The sequence below is a fragment of the Chanodichthys erythropterus genome, chromosome 22 (genome assembly GCF_024489055.1).
Source record: "Chanodichthys erythropterus isolate Z2021 chromosome 22, ASM2448905v1, whole genome shotgun sequence".
Lineage (NCBI taxonomy): Eukaryota > Metazoa > Chordata > Actinopteri > Cypriniformes > Xenocyprididae > Chanodichthys > Chanodichthys erythropterus.
The window spans coordinates 12,682,998-12,706,337 of NC_090242.1; the positions used below are offsets into that span (position 1 = coordinate 12,682,998).

Sequence of the window (23,340 nt, forward strand, 5' to 3'; positions counted from 1 at the left end):
AATTAATAATGGACAACTTTTGATTTTAAGAGTTGAACTAAAAAGCATGACAGCATATCAAATCACAGTCTGTCATTGGTATGCTAGTAGATATTCAATTTAAATGTCACGTGGATATTGATCTTTCACTCTTAATAATAATAGTTCTTTACTGGCACGAAGAACCTTTACCATCCATGGAACCTATCAATTAGGCCTTCTTTAGATTTTTAAAACGTTCTTCACACTAATAAAATGGTTCTTTTAAGAACAGTTCTTTGAGGAACCTCTTCTAGCCATGGCTTCATATAGGCTCAGAGTTAACTTCATTATCAGAAATTATTCAGAGAGTTTATCTGAACTAAAATGTTTTCATGTCTCCTCCCCATCCTCAGTACCTGTTGCAGATAGGCGCTTCTTCCTGTCGCTCATTTACTCCTTTTTGTATGTGTGTGCGTGCGCGCGCGTGTGCGTGAATATGAGGGCACGTCTACTGTGTGAACGCACGAGGCCAAACACTAATAAAGAGCTGCTGCCCTCGCGCCGTCCTCGCAGACATCACACAGGTTTTTTACCCGGGAAACACGCACAAAGTGAACCGGCAGGATCGCGCGGGTGTCGCGGCTCTAGTGATTAAATTCCTCGCGCAGAGATCAGCAGCACTGAAGCACCGCAGAGGAGCAGAGAGTCACTGACAGGTAAGAGTTCTTTCACTTCTACATCACATGCTTTCGTTTCGTTGATTTGGACCCGTTTGCATTCCAGCCAAACAGCTTGAAAGATTGATTATTTTATTGGTAAACTGATATTTTTTTTGATCGCATAATCATGTTTATGACACCTGTAGCGGCTAATATGTTGATATGTAACGAAATAATGCAAAGAGGCACATGGCTTTATTATTATTATTATTATTATTGAATTAAATTTAGGTATTAAACGATACCGATGTAATATTTTCTCTTATTTAATGTGGTGTGATTCTATAATCATTTACTGTTAAAAATCAGTTTGAAGCACCACAAATGACAACTATAATGAAATCTTAAAATGCACTTAGAATGAAAGGAAATTAAATGCCTGCTTTTTGTTTGACTAAATCGGGTATTAGATATAGGCTTGTTGAATGCAATCATTTCAAGGCCTTATTATGCCATTCCTATCCCTTCACACTTAACATTACAATTAGAACCAATGCAACTAACTGATAGAACATGTTTAATTTACAAAAACCACAACGTTTTTGATGAGAAGAAGGTTCTTTGCTGAACCACTGAAGAACCTCTATTTTAGCAGTGTGTGTTTATGTGTGTGTGCGTGTGTGTGTGTGTGCGCAGGCGCTCGGCGGGGCGGGATGGACTACAGTTATGATACGGACCTGGAAGAGTTGTGTCCGGTGTGTGGCGATAAAGTTTCTGGCTATCATTATGGTTTATTAACCTGCGAGAGCTGCAAGGTATTAAATTGGCCTAAACAGACAGTTTAAACCTACTGTAAAATGTTTCAGGTAACCTAAAAATGTGCTGACATTTGTTTTATTCAAGTAAGAATCATTTGTTTAAGCTAAATATTTAGTCTAATATACTGCATTTGTATTTACTAAATTCATATGATAGAATCAACCTGGCCGCATTAGGAAAGTATTTTTATGAATTAGAATGCAGTTGTATTTTTTTTTTACATTGTATCAAATGATAAATTTAGTTGTTGTTGATAGGTCTAGATTATTTTTTCGATGTTTCCGTCACTGCGAACAAATGAATCATTAGTTCCAGCTACCATGGCAATTTATATATAGGAATTGCATTTTTTTAAAAAGATATTATTTATTGTTGTTGTTGTTTTTTTTCTTTACCTTTGACGAATCGTAACAGTATCCCCCCCCCCTTCATTTTAAAGGGTTTCTTTAAGAGGACCGTACAGAATAACAAACGGTACACATGTGCAGAGAGTCAAGACTGTAAGATTGATAAAACCCAGAGAAAACGGTGTCCGTTCTGCCGCTTCCAGAAATGTCTGAACGTCGGGATGCGGCTGGAAGGTGAGCGGAACAGCCTGTTTAATCTCTAATTCATTTCTTTATGAACTGCATCTGAAATTCAGAAAGGATATTTCGAGGTCAAATAATAGTTATTTAAATGATTACATTTGTAAATATTTTCGTAAAATATTGTTCATCCATATTTTTTATTCTTAGAGCTGTTTGTTTTTATTAAATTGCGTACTATCTTCTTATTATTTTTTATTATCTTATTTATTATTAAAATGTATGTATTATAAACCCACATGTGACAAGATCCACATATTTCCTTATACAAAAAAATTACTAAAAAAACGATCTGAAAAAAGGTCTGATTTAAAAAAGCGAATTAGAATTTAAATTGCATCGCAGCCGGTTGATTAGTTTTCAGATGTAGAATTAGAAAAAAGACACACAAAAAATCAACAGTGTGAAAAAAAAAAAAGAAAAAGAAAAAAAAAAAAAAAAAAAAACAAAGAAATTGCAGTGTTTCTTGCAAGGTCGCTGTTATCTGCAGGCACCTTTGCGTTGCCGGCTGCGCGCGCGTTGCTACTGGATCAAGGTTAAGTATTAATTTAAGCACGGCTCTATTTTAATCAGTCAGGCTATAGAGATATTTTTAACTAGTTCGTGAGTTAATAGAAGGATGAATTTTATAGAAACGGACAAGAAGAAACATTGTAGAACCTGATCCTTCACTTCCAATTAGAATTAAACACGGTTTTACATTTTTATGTCATAGAAAAATATTGTAAAGTTCATCAAATACATTATTATTACTACTATTTTATTTAATTATGTATTTATTAGAAAACAACTAGTTACTTTAACCAGCAGCAGAAACCAGTACACTGATCTGAAAAACTTCAAATCAACAAATGATACACTCTGGGTTGTTTTAACACAAATTTGGGTCAAATATGGACAAACCCAACCGTTGGGTTAAAAAATGCATTTAAAAATTTAACTTAATGGTTGGGTTTGTCCATTTTTGACCCAAACTTGGGTTGAAACAACCCAGCATTTTTTAGAGTGTATATATATATATATATAATTTATTTAATATTTTTATAAATTATTACACATAAATTTAATACAGAGCATGTTTCTTACTGTATTTATGTTATTATATTGTTTTTATATAAAGCTTTTACTTATATATTTTTTTACTTATATTAATTTTTATTTATAACATCAATACTTTTATTAAAAATGAATATTGTAATATAAACGAACATTAATTATGAAGTTCAATTTGTGCTCACAGCTGTCCGTGCTGACAGGATGCGAGGAGGGCGCAATAAATTCGGCCCCATGTACAAACGAGACCGGGCGTTAAAGCAGCAGAAGAAAGCTCTCATCCGGGCGAGTGGCGTAAAGATGGAAGCCACGCCCCCTTTGCTGTCATCACCGCAGTCTGACTACAGCTTCAGCACTGCTCTCTCGGTTCCAGCTCAAAAAAACACCCACCCGAACATCGGCACCCCGGTGGCCCCTACCGATTATGAACGCAGCCTGTACGCATCCAGTTCCTTGAGCTTATCTGTCCCCATCCCGGCCCACACCCCTCTGCCAGCACAGTACCCGTATCCAAACCTACCCAGCCGTGCCATCAAGTCTGAGTATCCCGACCACTACGCGAGCTCAGAGCACTACACCAGCACCAGCTCCCCAGAATCGGTTCCAGGCTACACGTACATCGACCAGACGCGAGTGTCGACCAGCCCAGCTGTGGCCCTGCCGGGCTTGACGGTACCGCCGTTGATTCTGGAGTTTGTTCGCTGTGAGCAAGATGAGCTGCAGGTGCAAAGCAAGATAAGCGCTCACCTGGCCCACCTGCAGCAGGAACAGAATTCTCGGAGTGCGGCGGCCAATCAGGAACAGAACGCACGCCTCGCAGCCAAACAGGAACGACTCAGCACCTTCGGCCTGATGTGCCACATGGCCGATCAGACGCTCTTCTCCATCGTGGAATGGGCACGTAGCTGCATCTTCTTTAAGGAGCTCAAGGTGAGTGTGAACACAGGCGAAACTGAATTAGAAACCGAATTGCAGAGGATTGAAAGTAATGCACACCTCATCACTACACACACCCACAATAGTGTTTGCATGAACAGAGCGGATGCAGTCAGCATGATGAGATGATGCTGACATGGATGAATGTGTGTATGTGTGTGTGTGTGTGTGTGTTTCCAGATAAACAGTCATGGCCTGCTGTGTTTGCTCTGGCTCGCTGTCACATTTATAATGGCAGTGATGTCTGATGTGATTCAATCAACAGGAAAGTATTCGAGGAAATTATTCTGGTTGTTCTTGTTTTAAAAAGGCCGTATGTGGTTTTGTGACATAATTAACAGGAAACATTGGATTGTAATGATGGTTTGAGCTGCTGTTGATGGCAAAGACTGAATAAATATAATCACTATTGTGCATGTTGTGGGCACATTTATGTACACTAGTGTTCAAATGTTTGGGGTCTGTAAGATTTTTTAAATGTTTTTGAAAGAAGTCCACCAAGGCTGGATTTATTTGATCAAGAATTATACCGTATTATAGTGAAATATTATTACATTTTAAAATAAATGTTTGCTATTTGAATGTTTTTAATTTAAAAATCAAATCAAAGCAGAATTTTCTACATCAGTCTTCAGTGTCACTTGATCCTTTAGAAATCATTCTGATGTGCTGATTTGCTGCTCAAGAAATATTTATTATTATCATCATGTGTAAACAGTTGTGCTGCACAATATTTTTCTGGAAACCGTGATACTTTTTGCAGGATTCTTTGATGAATAGAAAGAACAGCATTAAAGGTGCAATATGTAAGAATTTTGCTGTAAAACCACTAGGCCAGTGTTATATATTTTGTTCACTTGAGTACTTACAATATCCCAAATGTTTCCAACTATTTGTAAATCATGAGAAAATTACAGTTTTAACCAAGGCTCTGGGATGTCAATTGCATCATACCCGCGTTACCCACAATTTATTTTGTAGAAACCATGGAGACACCAAAGACACTTTAATATTTACATGTTTTAATAGGCAAGGGAACAACGGTTTTGATATATATTTATAGACAGAAAACGAATTGTTGTTATATAGCTCAACACGTTTAGTCTTATAGTTTAAATCTAATTTTCTTGATTTTTTGCGAGTACCAAGCTTTACCATGCCTCAGAGAAAAACACTATTTTGTGAAGTAGCTAACATAGCATAATCAGATGCAGCTTTATTTTTAGTGACAGTAATACAGCATTTTCTCCATCATACAATACGTTTTAAAATTAATTGCATGCCATTTATCAACACAAGCCATCCAGCATTTAATATGATATTCTAAAATCGATCTAGTTTACTGCAGTGTGTAACAGTGTCTCACAGCAGCCGCCGAGTGAACATACAGAGTAACGTTATAACATCATTTTCAACATACTCAAATGTATCTAATATGATAAACAGAGCTGCGTTACCTCATACTCATGACCAGAAAAGCGGAAGCGGCGCCGGCGACTGTGGCATAATAAAAGTCCCGCTGCTCGTGAGGCGTGTGTTGCACAATCGCTCCAGCGCCTCATTCAGCTCCCACAACACTCGGTCCTGCTCTGCTTCATACTACAGTAACGTTAATAATCGCATCCATGAACATGATTTCTTCCTGAGTCCTATCCCAATTCTTTTCCACCGTCCGTTGAGTTGGAGACCACATGTCTCAAGATTCCGTGCTCAAACTTGGCGACATCGAGCTACGCCTTAGTTTTGAATAGGCCTCTAGCGACCTCTAGTGGACAGAAAATATTACATAGTCCACTTTAACTTGAAATTTGTAACATTATAAATGTCTTTACAGTCAGTTCGGATCAACTTAATGCATATTTGCTGAATAGAAGTATTAATTTCTTTAAAATAAAAAATAAAAAATTACTATCCCAAACTTTTGAACAATAGTGAGGTTATGTGTATTACCAAAATAAAATATTGTGATATCACAGAAATTAAAATATCTATTTTTTTGAGAATACTGCATACTGAACTAAATTCATTTAATAGCAATTATTTGACATCACAAAATTATTAAACCTTTAACATGACTGATTTGCTGGCGATTTAGCAGTATTTTCACAAATCTTTTATTTAATTAAAGGCACAATATGTAAGATTTTTGGATTAAAATATCCAAAAACCACTTGATCAGTGTTATATATTTTGCTGACTTGTGTACTTACACTATCCCAGATGTTTTCAAGAATGTTTAAATCCAGAGAAATAAGCCATTTTAACCAGGACACGGACCGTGTCCGTGCGTCACCTATCAATGTCATCATACCCGCGTTACCCTCGATTTCCAGTTTTATTTTGTAGAAACCATGGAAACACCAAAGACGCTTTAATATATTACATGTTTTATTAGACAGGGGAACAACATTTATAGACAGAAAATGAATCATTGTTATTTAGCTCAACAAGTTTAGTCTTATTGTTTGAATGTCGTTTTCTTAATTATATTAATATGATATTCTAATATCGATACTGCAGTGTGCAACAAGTGTCTTGTGGCAGCTGCTGAGCGAACGCTCAGAGTAATGTTATAACATGTTTTTCAACACACTCAGATAAAACTGAGCTGCGTTACCCCACGGAGGAAGCGGAAGTGGCGACTGTGGCATAATAAAAAATTTCCGCTGCTCTCGAGTCGTGTGTCGCACTCGTCTCTCATTAGGAATCTCTACAGTGCCTTGTCCTGCTCCAACAGCACTCAGCCCTGCTCTGCATCATTCTACAGTAATGTTAATAATCTCATCCATGAACATGATTTCTACCCGAGTCCCGTCGGATTCTCTTCCCCTGGCTGGGAGGTGAAGACAACATCTCCCATGATTCCGCGCTCAATCTTGGCATCATCAAGCTATGTCTTTGTTTTTAATAGGCAACCTCTAGCGGCGAAAAATTACATATTGTGCCTTTAATCTGTTAATATAATCTGACTTGAAGAGGGGTCATTTCTTTCATATTTAAATTGCAATGAGTGTGGAAGTTTTTGACTGCAGTGAATGTGGATTTATTGATAGTCCAAAATGCTATATTTCGGGTTCACTTCAGGTTCGTTAACTTTTCTGGAAAATAATCGTGTCATAAATTTGAGAGCTCCAGCTATATCGTGTCCTTTATAACCCATGGCATTGAGGGGTCTTTAAATAAAACACTTGATTTTTGGTGGTCCTGAAGAGCTCTTTAAATAAACTCTAGAGTGTTTGTTGTCTTAGAGGAAATAGAGGATACACTCCTTTCTTTTGTCCATTCTAAGCTCCTGTCGCTCTCTGTAGTGTTTCCAAACCTTGCTGAGAATGCAGCATGCACACAATGATACAGTACAGCATTTCAATCACACACACAATATACATAGTAACACTGGCCATTATTCTCTCTCACACACAAACACGGACATACTCTGCGAAATCACACACACACACACACACACACACACACGCACGCACGCACGCACACACACACACACACACACACACACACACACACACACACACACACACACACACACACACACACACATAATTGCATAACCTTCTCAAAACACACACACACACTTCTCAAAACACACATATACACACACACAGATAAAATTGAGGTAGGAAACAGAGGCTTGGAAAACAATAGGAAGGCCAAAGTAAAATCTGAAATATTATTATTAAAATGTAAAAAAAAAATGCAAAGAGAAACACATGCTACTATTGCATTGAAATAGCAACATAGAATCATTAAAAGTTTTGAGTTTCTATGAAAAATCAAGACAAAAATAAGAAACGCAATGCTTCTGAATTTGATTTAAACAACTGTTAGTGTCTGTATCAGAGAGGATTGGATTTTTTACATTACATTTTTCAATTTTCAATGATTTCTAGTCCCTCGGGTGGTCCTGATAAACCCTATGTTATAGGGACAAAATGTCCAGCACAAAAATGGTAATGTCCAAAGTCTTGTTCTTGTGGAGGACATTGTTTGGTCCCCGTGAGGAAAATGGCTAATAAATCATACTAAGTGATTTTTTATTTTATTTTTTTGTAAATTTAAAAACGTAGATAAAATGTCTGTGGAAAGTCCCCATAAAACATGGAAACCCAATGTGTGTGTGTGTGTGTGTGCTATGTGTGTGGGGGTTAGCAACAGCATTCCACTCCAGATAAGGGGAGAATGTGAATGTGTCCGTGTATTCAGTCTGGCCTACGCATGTGAAGGTTTTTCTTATTCAAAGTCTCTCTCATTTTAATTCATCAGATTCCTCCAGAAAATAGTTTTACTCATGTGATTATTATTCAATCCTAAAAATAAAGATTCAAGAAACAGTATTTTTTTATTCCGATGTCATAAGAAAATCTTTTTACAGACTTTTTTATTTCGTAGTTCTTTAGAAATCAATACTCTGATCTGAAGAACATAAAATGTGACATCAATGTGTTTTTTAAAGGGTCATGAAACCACAGAACACATTTTTAGAGATATGTATAAGCTGCACATCATTGAAAACACTAATTTGAAATTGAAATTAGTTATTTTTGCATTTTTCAGAGCAATTTCTGTCTTCCAGTTTGAAAAGCAAAGTCGGCGCAACGCCACAAAATCTGACGTCCTCGTTTACTAGCGGCAAGATCCGGAGTGTTGGTTGGCTCCAGTATGGGCTGGTCGAACATGTTGACGTCAACCGTTTCTGTATTTATTCATTACAAAAAGCTCATTCAATCCAATCACTGCGCTGTAGTATGTATAAGATTATAACTGCGGTACTATGCATGAGGAAGCATCACTTAGACATATCGTTGGTGCTCGTTTCAGTGCTACAAAACAAAAATGCGTTTTCCTACGACTCGACCAGAGCAGAAATTTGGGTGCATGTGGATTGTTTTGCTGTAATCTACCAGCACAAATGTTCGAACATGCGAGCCGTGTGTATATTTCCCCCAGCACAGCAGCACATGAGTGATTTTTATATTTTGCCCGCGATCAAAAATACAATTGTTATGATATACACGCGGAGCGCGCATATGATCGGTTTCAGCGTGGAGCTCCGCGATGAGTTTAACAACACTAGCCACGTGGATCATAGCTCATATACAAAATAAAGTATCTGTTTTTAAAGTTTTTATAGACATAGTTCACATATTCTCCTGCACCAAACATGAACCAGCATGGTGTATGCACACATATTTCATCAAGAAGTTCTTCAAATAAATTATATGTGCAAACTGAACACTGATACAGTGGTGTCTGAACACGATGGCATGATTATTCTGATACACAAAAGACTGATTTAGATCGAAAATTCAAAGAAGAATGGACAAAAAATAAACTATGTTTTTATTTTTTCTGTGTTAAACTACGTGTTGTTTATCATAAGACTGCAGTGCTCATAAATGTAATCAAAGTAGCCTATTATTTGCCCTTTTAAATATTCTTTTACATTTGTTGTCATTTTTCTCCGTGCCCATATATTATGTCCCGAACACGTTTTTTTGCCCTCGAGTCCGAGTCATTTGAGTTTGAGTATCTACCGATACCGAGTCCCGATCCGATACTTCTATAATGAAAAACAGATCCAGGATCCAGGAACAGTGCTTTTCAGGTTTTTCAGGTATCTAACAGTCGTTTTTACATACAGAAAATGGATAAAGTAATCAAATATAAAATATCACTGCATATTATCTTTACTGAATAAAATAAATAAATATTAATCATTATTGAAGTTACAAAAACTATTCAATCAAGAGCAGTGAGTGATTTCTTTGTTATTTGTTGTTTGATTTAAAACAGGCAGCAGGAATAGTTTTTTTCCTTATAAGACATGGACGATTCAGTACATATACTGTTACACATGCGCTGTCTTTCTCGACTAATATACGCTCACTTAAGACATAACCGACTATGTTTGCTAGGATACTCGCTAAGACGGGCATGTTGACATAATTTTTGTATGAATTTGCCCGCTGAAGTGCAAGACTTGAAAGAGAAGTCAGTATTTGCGTGCTGACTGAAATAAGCGTGTGCGCGCTTCGGATGAGCGCACACAAATCTTCTCACAGCGCGTGCGAGTTCTCTTTCGTCTCTTGTTCCTGATTTAAATCAGCAAGGCTTAAATTAGTTAGTTTAAACACAGATAGAAACGTGTTCTGTTCAGGTCTCACCTGTATCAACACCCGGGTGATGACGGCGTAAATGACTTGACATGAGAGCATACGGCACTCGCAGTGAACAGTTTACAAAGAGTGACTGTTTTGTCCACGCTTTCTGATTATCGTTGTTGTAACGTTTTGCGCATCCATCGACTGAAACATACATTATTTGAACTCTGTCTGTCTGTTTTCCACGTTGCTATTTTAAACAAACCATATTAACCAATAGATGCGTCGTCATTCGAGATGGACCGCGGCGCAAGTGCGTACCGAACCGTAAGTGGAGAACCGTACGGTTCGATTTTTTTTTAACCGTTGCACCTCTAATATATATCCGAGTCCTGATCGGGAGGTAACGTCCGATTCCGATCGAGTCTGATCGGATCTGGATATCCCTATTCATTATTAACACCCACTGTTTCTCTTTGTGAGGTTTGGTTAGTGGTGGCTAAAATGCATCTTTACGCACAACTGCCAGCCTGCATGGAGAGCTTCTTGAGACTCCAGAGACACCAGCAGCTTCAAATAACTGTTTGCTGCTCAACACTGGCTTTTTTATAGCTGCCCTTTTAATACAATTCATTTTTTTGACAGGAACTTTCATTAATAAACTTTTATCTGACCGAGTTCTGCTGTACTCTAAATCACTCACAAATCTTATGATAATTCGATAATCTCCATTCAGTTTTCACAAAATATTTGTTGTTTTCATGCCTTTTGCACATCATTGCACCATTTCATGCTGTTCATCTTCAAAAAGATCTTTCTTCCTCCCCATATTGCACGAGAACTGTGACTTGCTTAATAATGTGGAACAACCTCTAAGTAGGGTTTCCATAGACCTGGCAAATTATTTTGTCTGAGATTGATACCAGTTATCTAAAAAGACATGAATAAATAAACAAACACACATTTTCTTAGAAAAACTAAAATGTAAATGTTTATTCTACTGAAATCTTACTGATATGTCACTTGCATAATGATTTGGAACGCAGTGTAAAACGGTAGTTTTACCCGACCAGGGTAAAACAGGGGGGTTTCATAACTCTTTAATCTCCAAAGTAGCCAATGAAAAGACCAAACATTCATTTTAAGAGTGTGTGCAGTTTACATTGTAGAACAAAACATTCAAGTATTGTCAGGTTATGTTTATCACACCTTATTTTACTCATAAATTGAAAAGCACTATTATAGGAAAACTCTATAGGAAAATCTCGAAGGTCTTCCGGGTTTTGACGTCATCCCTGCACCACTCTATTAGAAATGCAGTAAATGTCCATTTGATTTAGTCTGCCAACTCTGGAGATGATGTTTCTAGCTCAGAGTATAAATAACAGGATTGAATTATTGTCTTTTAATATTTGTTTGTCAGTGTTCTTGCCTGTCGTTTTTAGGCAAAATACAGTTTTCAGTGGACAAAATATTCCATCTTTTAGTCTGTTGGTGTATTTTTGGCTGTTGTAAAGAGGCATCATTATTTCAGAATTAATATTAATTCCCTTTTTTTTTTTAAAGTACTGTGGTGCAGGGTTATTATCATTAACTAAAAACACTACATATATAATTGTCTTTAATAATAATAATAACTTGTATTTATAGGTGCCTTTCATATCACTCAAGGACACCATACAACACAAAAGCAAATTTAATAGTAAATCAATGCTACTAAAATAACACTGCTGTGGTGGTTCTGTCATGGTGTCCGTTTGTAATATCATAGTACTTTGATATAGGCCTTAAGTACAATATATATGTAAGATATAATACCATGGTAATTTCTGTAAGTGATATGACACTGACTCTAAACACAATGAGACAGGACACTACAGTACTAATACCATCATCACTTCCTCTGTCTGTGCTGATGGATTGTTTCCACCTCACACTGGACAGGTGTGTTTCATACACACATATCACACCCACACACACGCCGGATGTGAACTGTTAGTTTATTTACCCTCTGAAGACAAATATATGCAGTCCTCATTCAGTGTGTGTGTGTGTTTGTGACAGTTTGAAAGATGTTTTGGATGGTTTGTGTGCATCTCAGTCTACAGCCATGCACTCTATATTGCAATATTGCAATTTGCAATATAACATTTTCTTTGCATGCCCGCAATACACTGATGACTTACATTTTGAAAAAAGTTTGGGGTCTTTAAAATAGTTTGTTTTTGAAAAGATTTTTTATTATGCTGCATTTACTGTGAAACATTATACAAAATTAAAAATGACTGTTTTCTCTTTGAATATGTTTTAAACTATAATTTATTTCTATGATGGTTAAGCTGAATTTTCAGCATCATTACTCCAGTCTTCAGTGTCACATGATCCTAGTAATTACGACATGGTGTGGTAATTACAACAATTACGAGATTCTGACTGATTCTGACTAAAAGCGTTCAAACTCATAGAACTCGTAATTACAACTTGTAAACTGGGAATTTTCTGAGAGTTCTGGCTTGTATGTAACTGCTGAACCATTTGAACACAACAGATTAATTTAAGCATTGATAGGGTTGCCATAGAAACACATCATTCCGAGTCCGAGGATGTGAACAGCTCCAAGTAGAAATGAAATTTGAGCATATTCATTTTCTTAATGCATGTATCCTTTTATACTATAGTCAAATAGCTGTTTAGATATTGTTTTTAGCAAACCCACATTCTCTTATTCTGGTATGTAAAACCCAGTTTTCAGAATAAAATCAGTAATAGATGAGGGAAAAAAAATCTTTTTTCATTTGGAAATACAACACATTACAGAAAAGGGTTGCAAAACGTAACTTGAAATATTATAAACACTATACAGCAGTAAGCAGTAAACTGCATTCTGAATTTAGCTTCTGTCCTCTTTGGTGTGATTTTTACTTCCTCATTCACACCGCTGGATATTTGTGTCCTCCTAGGTCAAAATCCCAAATTCCTAAAACACAAAAAGAGGCGGGTTTTTTCCACAAAGATACAACGGAGAGAGAAAAAGCTACAAGAATAAAAGATGTGTTGTGGAAGTCTGGGGCAGCGGGCAGGTATTATCGCTGATAAATGAGGGTTACAAAATATATAAAGCGCTGACAGGGAAGTGTTGTTGTGTTCAAGTGTGGACGTGAATGTGTATGTGTCTGTGTGTGATTTCAGAGTCAACAGCTATTGCTGAGAAATGGACAAGGGTCTTGTTTTACTCATAATCTTTTCAGAGCAAAGCTTTTTCTCTGTCCCATATAATAGCCCACACTAGGGTGCCAAGGGCATTTGACACTCTCCAAAAGCGGCCTCACACAGCACTTATGGTGATGCCGCCGAGGACAAAACTGAAAAATGCTAGTACGCTAATGGTAGTAAGTTGCAAGTCCAGTATTTAAAAGGGAAGTCTGTTTTTCATTTTCTTTTTCGTCAATTTGATCATTTTTTTAACCTATTTTTCTTTGTCAATCACTTTAATACTTTAGAGAAAAGACCAAATTTTTACACAAAATGCAATTAAAAAGAAAACAAACAAACAAAAAACTGAATGCCAATCAACGCTCAATGAATTAAACGTGATTTTTAAATGTGTAACTATTAATGTTTATCTATCTATCTATCTATCTATCTATCTATCTATCTATCTATCTATCTATCTATCTGTCTATCTGTCTGTCTGTATAATTTTTATAGCAATTCTATTTATTCATAAATTTATTTGCATTCAAAATGCATAGTTTTAAAGGGAATGATATTGATCATTATAATGTCTCACTGCTTTGTTTTGAGATTTCTGGTTGTCTAGTTTTACTTTAGCAGTTGTAATGTGACTGAATGTTATTTCTGAACTTATTCCTACTTTAATCGTGGACACTTTGCTGTTAATCATACTGTCATTGATTTGATTCTTTAGCTAGCATTGCAAAATATTTTCATTTCAAGTCAAATATAAGTGATTTTTTTTGTTTATTCATGAAGGCTGCTTGGAATACAGAAAGCTTTTTCTTTTCAAGTATTAAATGGCTTCAAAAGTGCTTCAGCCGCTGTATTCTAACTATAGTCATAACATTCACTAACTTTAGCCTACTTCACTTCAATAAGCTAGCATTACTTGCTTTTTCTCCATTTATTTGTATGCAAATGACAAGATCTTGAAAAAGGATAGCTTAAAAATGAAAATATCTTGTATTTCAAGTTTAAAGGAATTAAATAATTATTAAGTATTAAAAGGATTAAGGGAAAAATAAGTCAAATAAGTTCTACTGCAGTTGTGAAGTAATCAATTGAAACTATTTGCAAATAATATTTTGTTTTAAAATATGCACGTTCACTCTTACTGGTATGTCGAAAACGCAAAACGTTTCTTGCAAATTCAGTTATGAGTTACATGAAATTACATGTATTGAGTTGCTTGTATCTCTGGATATTACTGTCGGTCGTTCAGCATTCCTCATGTAAAACATTAAATATTAATGTTTAGCTGCTACTTACTTCATCTTCTGTAAACAGTAAGACCTGCCTTCTTTGATTTGACTGGCCATCTCACTCATTTTAACATTGACGAGCGCTGTTAGACAGAGCAACCTAAAAACTTTTAAAACTTTTTGTCATACAAATATCAGAGCTGTGGGTATAATGGAGTGCAGAGCAGTATCAAGAATATCAAATATTGAGGGGCAATTTGGACATTTCTAGTTTTTGGGGAGACTTTAAATGTCCCTCTAAATGTCTGTGGTGGCTATATACACTATATTGCCATTAACGAGTTCGTTTGCCCATATAATCTTTAGGGTATTAGGTTAACTAATTTGGCTCGCTGTCCACTGAGGAGGGGCTCGATGAAGCATCTTCAACTCGAGCTCTGATACACCCCCCAGTGAATAAATAGGATGTGATTACATAGGGCAAGGTACCTGAAATGAAGGTGGAGTTTGGGGAGGTGGAGTGATGCTGAAACAGCTGAGACTGAAGAGAGGTAAGCAACTGCTTATATACTCTGGCTGTTGATTGGAAAATTAGATGGGCTCGCTCCTCCCTAAATTACGTTTAGGAACTTCACAAAGTTTTGGGGCGCCTGCCTTTACGTGCACATGAACTTTAATGACGTCCCATTCTTAATCCGTAGGGTTTAATATGGAGTTGGCCCACCCCTTGCAGCTATAACAGCTTCAACTCTTCTGGGAAGGCTTTCCACAAGTTTTAGGAGTGTGTTTATGGGAATTTTTGACCATTCTTCTAGAAGCGCATTTGTGAGGTCAGGCAGTGAGAAGGCCTGGCTCACAGTCTCCGCTCTAATTCATCCTAAAGGTGTTCTATCAGGTTGAGGTCAGGACTCTGTGCAGGCCAGTCAAGTTTCCCACACCAAACTCTTTCATCCATGTCTTTATGGACCTTTCTTTGTGCACTGGTGAGCAGTCATGTTGTAACAGGAAGGGGCCATCCCCAAACTGTTCCCTCAAAGTTGAGAGCATGAAATTGTCCAAAATGTCTTGGTATGCTGAAGCATTAAGAGTTCCTTCCACTGGAACTAAGGGGTCAAGCCCAACCCCTGAAAAACAGTAACACACCATAATCCCCCTCCACCAAACTTTACACAAGGCACAATGCAATCAGGCAAGTATCGTTCTCCTGGCAACCGCCAAACCCAGACTCGTCCATCGGATTGGCAGACAGAGAAGCATGATTCGTCACTCCAGAGAACACGTCTCCACTGCTCTAGAGTCCAGTGGCGGCGTGCTTTACATTAATATTTAATAGTGAGGAAATTTCATGAATGGCATTATTACACAGGTGGCAACCTATCACGGTACCATGCTTGAACTCTCTGCGCTCCTGAGAGCGACCCATTCTTTCACAAATGTTTGAAGAAGTAGTCTGCATGCCTAGCTGCTTGATTTTATACACCTATGGCCATGGAAGTGATTGGACCACCTGAATTCAATGATTTGGAGGGGTGTCCCAATACTTTTGACAATATAGTGTATCTAGGCTATACTCTATATTTCATACAGTTGTATCATATCTTTTACATTTAAAATTTAAAATGAATAAGTGCATACAAAGAGTCAAAAGCACATCTTAGGCCTATACCTATACCGTAGATGTTGATAGTGGAAGCATCAGAGTTAGAGCCCTCTCTCCTTTAGGTTTAATTTAAAAAATGATGAATTAATATCCATCTAGTTTAGTTATCCTGCTATTTAGCATAAGCCTCAGAGAGTCATCTCTCGTAACACGATATGATTCACGAGTTGGGAGAGAATGGGTTTTTTATGGTATTTAAAAATGATTTAGCCCTAATTTACTCATCCTACTCACTCAAGTAATAGAATAAAATGAGAAAATTTGAATTCTATAGTTTATTTTTATTGAATATCCCCCACAAAATCATAAATGGCTCTGGTCTGGGGGAACTATGCATTTCACCCTCATGTCATGTAATTTCAACTACATATGATACCTCTTTTAGATTTTTTTTTTAATCAGCTGATACAGAAATTGTACTATTCCTTAGATTTGAAATGATTTCTTTACTGTACAGTGAAATAGTGTTTAATAACATTCACCTCGGCATTCATTGCTGTCCTCCATTTGCATAGAAAGCTCTTGCGTGTGTGTTTTTGTCTGTCTGATATGCAGGTACACTGTGCAATAGATAGACAAAAACGCACATGCAAGAATCCAGCTTCCTTCACTGTGTGCCGAATGTGCTGTACAATCTCTCGTCATGGCAACAGGAGTGTGGCATAAAGGGAGCGATGGATCTAGCGTCCAATTCTATGTGCTTTAAAAAAATGCAGAGTGCGTTTTTGCTGCAATTAAATGTGCCGCCCCGAGGGGCTCCTGTGGGGTCACGAATCTCGTATGCAACAGTGAGCTGAAAATTGTCTCTGTTGAATTATATCATCCACATAACTGCCTATTTTCAATTCAATTGCACCTGCTAAACTGGACTGTGAATAAGCACAATAGTGGCCAGCTACTGCGGATATTTGAATGAACACTGAATCACATTCTCGGCTCTGCTAAGCTGAATGATGGTTCAATCCATTCTGTTTCATTTTTATAAAGTAACTGAATGCTATTGTGTTGGCGGTGAAAAACTTGCAGCTCTCTGGAAATTTTGTGTGGGTGAGGCTCCCTTTTAAGTTTCTGAATATGTATGCGTGAAGGTACAATGACATATTCACATTGTATTGCACCACATACGAATATACTTATATTATATTGCACTTATGCACATATTGTGTGTGTGTGTGTTCTTGTATACATGGTTCATGAGGACACAAATGTGTAGAATGACATGGGTATTAACAAAGACTATAGAATAACACAAGACGCGTCACTCGTATTGTTTTGAATGGGAGAAAGTGTAACGCGCAATATGGCGGAATAAATCCTGCATTCTAAATAAGAGCCAATCGCTGACTGGTAAAGTCATCGCGTCACTTCAGCGGCCGTTAGAATCACCGGTTTCTATAGAAACAGTCAGACGCGTGCCTCTGAAATAAGGCACAAAAGATGCACATTTAGGACTGCGCATGCGCATTAGCTTGATTCAGCCTGAAAAATAATTTTTTTTGTCATGATTTGAGCGTTTAGAAACAAAATTTACAAGATTTCATTGGTGATTTCAAATATGAAATTTAATCGAAAGCTTGGCAAACAGCTTTGGAGAATTTGATGTTTCCCCATTCAAGGAGATAGGAGCTGCACTTGAATGCCCGAGAGGCGTTTCAAAGATGGCCGCTGAGTGAAATGACTTGTCTTAAAGGAACTTTGGTATTACAACGTAAACAACTTCCTGTGCCCTCGTAACCAAATGGCTTAAAAACATACTAAATGGTGTTTTTTTTTAATTCAAAAAATGCAGACAGTTTTCTGGGATGGGTACGTTTAGGGGTAGAGGCATAGAATATACAGTTTTTACTGTCCCCGTAAACCACATATACAAGTATGTGTGTGTATTAAATATGTATTTTAACTTTCTCAATATAAAAGTATGAAAAGTAGAGGGAGGGGGGGGGGGGGAGAGATTTCATAATAATATATCAGTTGCAAAAAATATTTTTCCTTTAATATTTATTCAGCTCTATTTTTTTTTTAATTATTATTAAATCTTTGTCTCATTTGTGTATTTATTTTATTTTTATCTAAGGAATTTATAGATATGAGATAAACAAATAATGTTCTTATTAAATGAAATATAAGTGATATATAAATATAAACGAATGTAAATATTATTATAAAAATATTAAATAATAATACATATCAATAAATATAACTCCATTAAAGGATTAGTTCACTTTCAAATTAAATTTTCCTGATAATTTACTCACCCCCATGTCATCCAAGATGTTCATGTCTTTCTTTAGTCAGTCGAAAAGAAATTAAAGTTTTTGATGCAAACATTCCAGGATTATTCTCCTTATAGTGGACTTCAATGGGCACCAAATGGTTGAAGGTCAAGATTACAGTTTCAGTGCAGCTTCAAAACATTCTACATGATCCCAGTCAAGATCCCAGATCTACTCTGCAGGAATTCTAATAGAGAAGAAGAGAGCTAGTTCAAGATGAGCATTTATGGTTAAAACGTATATATACATTTATTTATTTTTTTTTTAGAAAATGAGCCATGGTTTCTCTAGATAAGACCCTTATTTCTCATCTGGGATCATTGTAAACTTTAATTTTGACATTTGGGCTCCTTTGAAGTCCACTATATGGAGAAAAATCCTGGAATATTTTCATCAAAAACCTTCATTTCTTTTTGACTGACTAAAGAAAGACATGAACATCTTGGATGACATTGGAGTGAGTAAATTTTAATTCTAAAGTGAACTAATCCTTTAAGTTTTCTGAGCTGTGAAGCAGAGGCTATGAAGCTTTGAACAATTATATTTCACTTAATAATAATTTATAAACCAATAAAAATCTCTAATGTAAATGCATACACAAATATTTGTTAATTTTGTGTCCATTTTCCATTTATTCGCCTTCTCTCTGCTCCACAGGTGGGAGATCAGATGAAGTTGCTGCATAATTGCTGGAGTGAGCTTCTTGTGCTGGATTACATCGCCAGACAGTTGCATCATGGGAAAGAGGACAGTGTGCTTCTCATTACAGGACAGGAGGTAACACACATGCACACACTCATAATAGACATATGCACATATATGCCTTGCATCCAGTCAATTGATGTTTAGCACGTTTGTGTGCGTGTGTGGGGCAGGTTGAGCTCGCGTCTTTGCTGGCCCAGGCAGGGGTCACTCTGAGTGGGATGATACAGAGAGGTCAGGAGCTGGTGCATCGTCTACAAGAGCTTCAGCTGGACCGCAGAGAAACTGCCTGTCTTAAATACCTCATCCTCTTTAACCCTGGTGAGACAGCACATGCTATTACAGTTAGCTTTGATGTGATTGGCTGACGTCTTTGCATGTAAACTGCTGAACTGCTATGTGTGCGTGGGGAGTCATATAAAATACTGTTCAAAAGTTTGTGGATTTTTTTATATATATATGTTTTTGAAAGTAGTCATTTATGCTCACTAATGCTGCATTTATTTGATTAGTAATACAGTAAAAACAGTAATATTGTAAAATATTAGGGTACAACGGGACTAAAGGCACACCTTAAGAAACATTGTGCTTTTAACTACTCTCAAAGTATATGATTGCAGGAAAATTATGTATGTTTGTACTGGACACTGATGGAGCAACATATTTTGTGTGGGGAAAAAAAAATGTGGTTAATTTTGTTTAAAAATCTTATAAATCTTATAAATGTACCCCCCCCCCCCAGCATGGGGTAAAAGGCGCACAGTACACTCTAAAAAAATGCTGGCTTAAAAACAACCCAAGTTGGGTTGAAAATGGACAAACCCAGCGATTGGGTTGTTTTAATCCAGCAGTTGGGTTAAATGTTTGCCCAACCTGCTGGGTAGTTTTACTGAACTCAACTATTGTTTAAAAATTACAGTATTGCTTACTTAAAATGAACCCAAAATATCTTGAAAATTAACATTTATTAATATGTTTAATAAATGAACATTTTAATTTCATTTTAGATTCATTTTAAGTCAGCCATATAGTCATTTTCAAACAATAGTTGGGTTAAATAAACTACTCAGCAGGTTGGGCAAACATTTAACCCAACAGTTGGGTTAAAACAACCCAATCGCTGGGTTTGTCCATTTTCAACCCAACTTGGGTTGTTTTTAACCCAGCATTTTTTAGAGTGTATTTACGCACATACTTTAACTAAAATAAAATGTTTTTAATAATGACTAGGTTAATACTTGTTCAAAAGAATAACTTTAGCAAAGTTTGTACTATTTTCTGTTTATTTTGATAAATAAAAGAATTCATTTCTTTTTTCAGTAAATATGCTGTCATTAAAATGTGATATATTTTAATATTTTAAAAATACAGAAATACAGAAAACAAATTTATTTTAAAAAGTAACGATTCTGAAAGCATTGAAGGAGATCCCATAATAGCCTATTTAATATAGATTTACAGTAGTAACAATACATTATATTTTATTATGATATGATTAATATATTTTGAAATATGATTGTTTCATTATAAATATGGCTGTTATCTCTAAGATGGATACCCAATTTGATATTTGCTATGTGAATCTAACCATGTCATGTCAACAAATGTAAAAGTCAGTCAGCTATTCATTATCATGTTAATTATTGTGCCTTTTGCCCCAACATCAGTGGCGCTTTTTACCCCAAATACCATACTTTTACACATTCTTCCGTTAATGAAAAACTGTTGCTTGAATTACCTTAAACAAAACTGAAAATCATTAAGAAATACAAACATTATTTCCATGGATTCTTATTTGCTACTTTAATCAACAACATTTTTAAAAATATCAAATATTAGCTCAAAATACCTCAGAATCAACTTTGCGCTGCTGCCCGCGATCGCGTCAAGGATCAGACAAATTTGCATGTGCATTTTGAAAAGCGGATATTTAGGAAAGTGCTGCGGCAAGTTTTTGTGCCATCTAGTGGTTTAGAGGAAAATAAAATCAAAGGCGCCTTTAGCCCCGTTGTACCCTACATTTTAAAATAATATAATAATATATTTTAAAATGTAATTTATTCCTGTCATCAAAGCTGAATTTTCAGCATCATTACTCCAGTCTTCAGTGTCACATGATCCTTCAGAAATCATTCTAATATGCTGATTTGATGCTCAAGGAACATTTCTTATTATTATCAGTTTTTGAAAACAGTTGTGATGCGTAACTGTGATAGTTTTTTCAGGATTCTTTGAATAATATACAAAGTTCAAAATAACAGCATTTATTAGATATAGAAATCTTATAACATTATAAATGTCTTTACTGTCACTTTTGATCAATTTAATGCATCCTTGCTGAATAAATATATCGATGTCTTAAAAAGAACCCCCAAACTTTTGAACAGTAGTGTATTAATGTGCTCATGGTTGTGACATCATAACTGGGATGATTTTTGCTGCTTAGTTTCCATAAATCGTTGTGGCGTTAGACTTGCATCGTAAAAAAAAAGAGTATGTCTGTTGAGCAGCTTTTTATTAGAATTGCAAAAGATGTAAAAAAAAATCTTTTTCCATGATTTGACTTTTAATTCAAGACTTTTTATTAACCTAGTGTCAAATCGACTGAGATTTGGTCTTAAAAGACTATTTAAATGTATGAATTCCACTAACGTGATTGGCTGATGCAACAGTATCTTCTAGTTATGTGCATATATCAGTTGACATTTGGTTGGATATCTTTTAATTTTTGTTTTAATAACGTTCTCCTTAATAAGTTCCGCTCAAGTGTTTGAATGAGTTTTAGTTCTTAACTAATTCCAGAGGCCAAAATGACTTCGTATTAATGAGGAAGAGGTGGCAGATTGTATTTCTTTCTGTCTCTCTTCCTCCGTTCAGCGCTGCTGCTGATGTTTTAATAGTTTAATATAAAAGATATTTTCATAGCCACCGCGGTGGCACCGTCACCCCGTCCTCCGCGTCTTATTGAGCGTATCTATGTTTCCCCCGCTGGGGTTTGACCGAGGCTAATTAACTTCTCAAAAGATGAATATTGCATTGATTTTGATCCACGCTAACGAGGACGCACGTGACGTGTATCAGGCTATTTGTCCCTGCTTCACCGTGAGTGGCAGCGTGTTTTGTGTGGCGCAGGCCGTGCGGTAACTGGGTAATGGGCTTAATTAAAATGAAAGCCTTCTGAATCGCTCCTGTTTACAAAGGCAGGGAGCCGGACCCCGTATCCACTCGCAGACGCACACACGCCATCTATAGCGAGACTCTGGCTCAAAAGAAGTTTAATGGATTGACCTCATATTGGTCCGTGCCGCCGTGCCCCTCTCTTTCTCAGCTTCGGGAGAAAATGCTCCTTTATTGTTCACGTTCCCTTAAGTGAGAGCAATTTAACGGCAACAAAAGCTGCTTTTCATAATAAGAGTGCCTGAGAGCTGTGTGTATCCGTGTGCGTGTGCATGTGTTTGTATTTGTGTGCGTTCAGAAAGTGCTTGAAAACCCATTTTCCACTCATGCCGTCTTTAATGAGACTCTATCGGTTCTTCTGCAGATGTGAAACTGTTGGAAAACCAGCCTTACGTCGAGAGCGTGTACGAGCAGGTGAACGCCGCGCTGTTGGAGTACACACTGTATGCGTATCCGCAATTCCCGGACAGGTTTAGCCAGATTCTGCTGCGCCTTCCCGAGCTCAGAGCGCTGAGCGCGCAAGCCGAAGACTACCTGTGCTACAAACACCTGAGCGGAGAGGTGCCGTGCAACAACCTCCTCATAGAAATGCTGCATGCCAAGAGAACCTGCATCTGACACAAACGCGCATTCGCACACAACAGCCTGATTCCTTCGCAACTGACGCTGTTATCGACTACGTGTTTTGCAGCAGTCATCTCTCGCACAGAGAAAACCTCATCACCATGCCACTGTGTTTCTGAAAGAGGAAGAGGGGAGATGTCAGTTTTAATGACTGTGTCTTAAAAATAAAGGTTCTTTATTGCCATTGATGGTTCCATGAAGAACACCCATGGAACCTTTCTGTTATACAAAAAAATCTTTGTAGTGGAAAATAAGAGATTTTTTAAATGTTACACTAAGAAAATCATTGTTGTTTTAAAGGGATAGTTCACCCAAAAATGAAAATTTGATGTTTATC

General features: G+C 36.7%; 1 protein-coding gene across 1 annotated transcript; it reads left to right on the forward strand.

Moving 5' to 3' along the window:
• The first annotated feature begins 593 nt into the window (after window positions 1–593).
• nr5a1b (nuclear receptor subfamily 5, group A, member 1b) lies at window positions 594–23,340 on the forward strand. Its single transcript, XM_067375153.1, has 7 exons — window positions 594–677; window positions 1,317–1,435; window positions 1,879–2,020; window positions 3,267–4,009; window positions 19,158–19,277; window positions 19,376–19,523; window positions 22,744–23,340. Exons 2-7 carry the CDS (start codon window positions 1,334–1,336, stop codon window positions 22,995–22,997), a joined length of 1,509 nt encoding a protein of 502 aa, XP_067231254.1. The 5' UTR covers window positions 594–677; window positions 1,317–1,333; the 3' UTR covers window positions 22,998–23,340.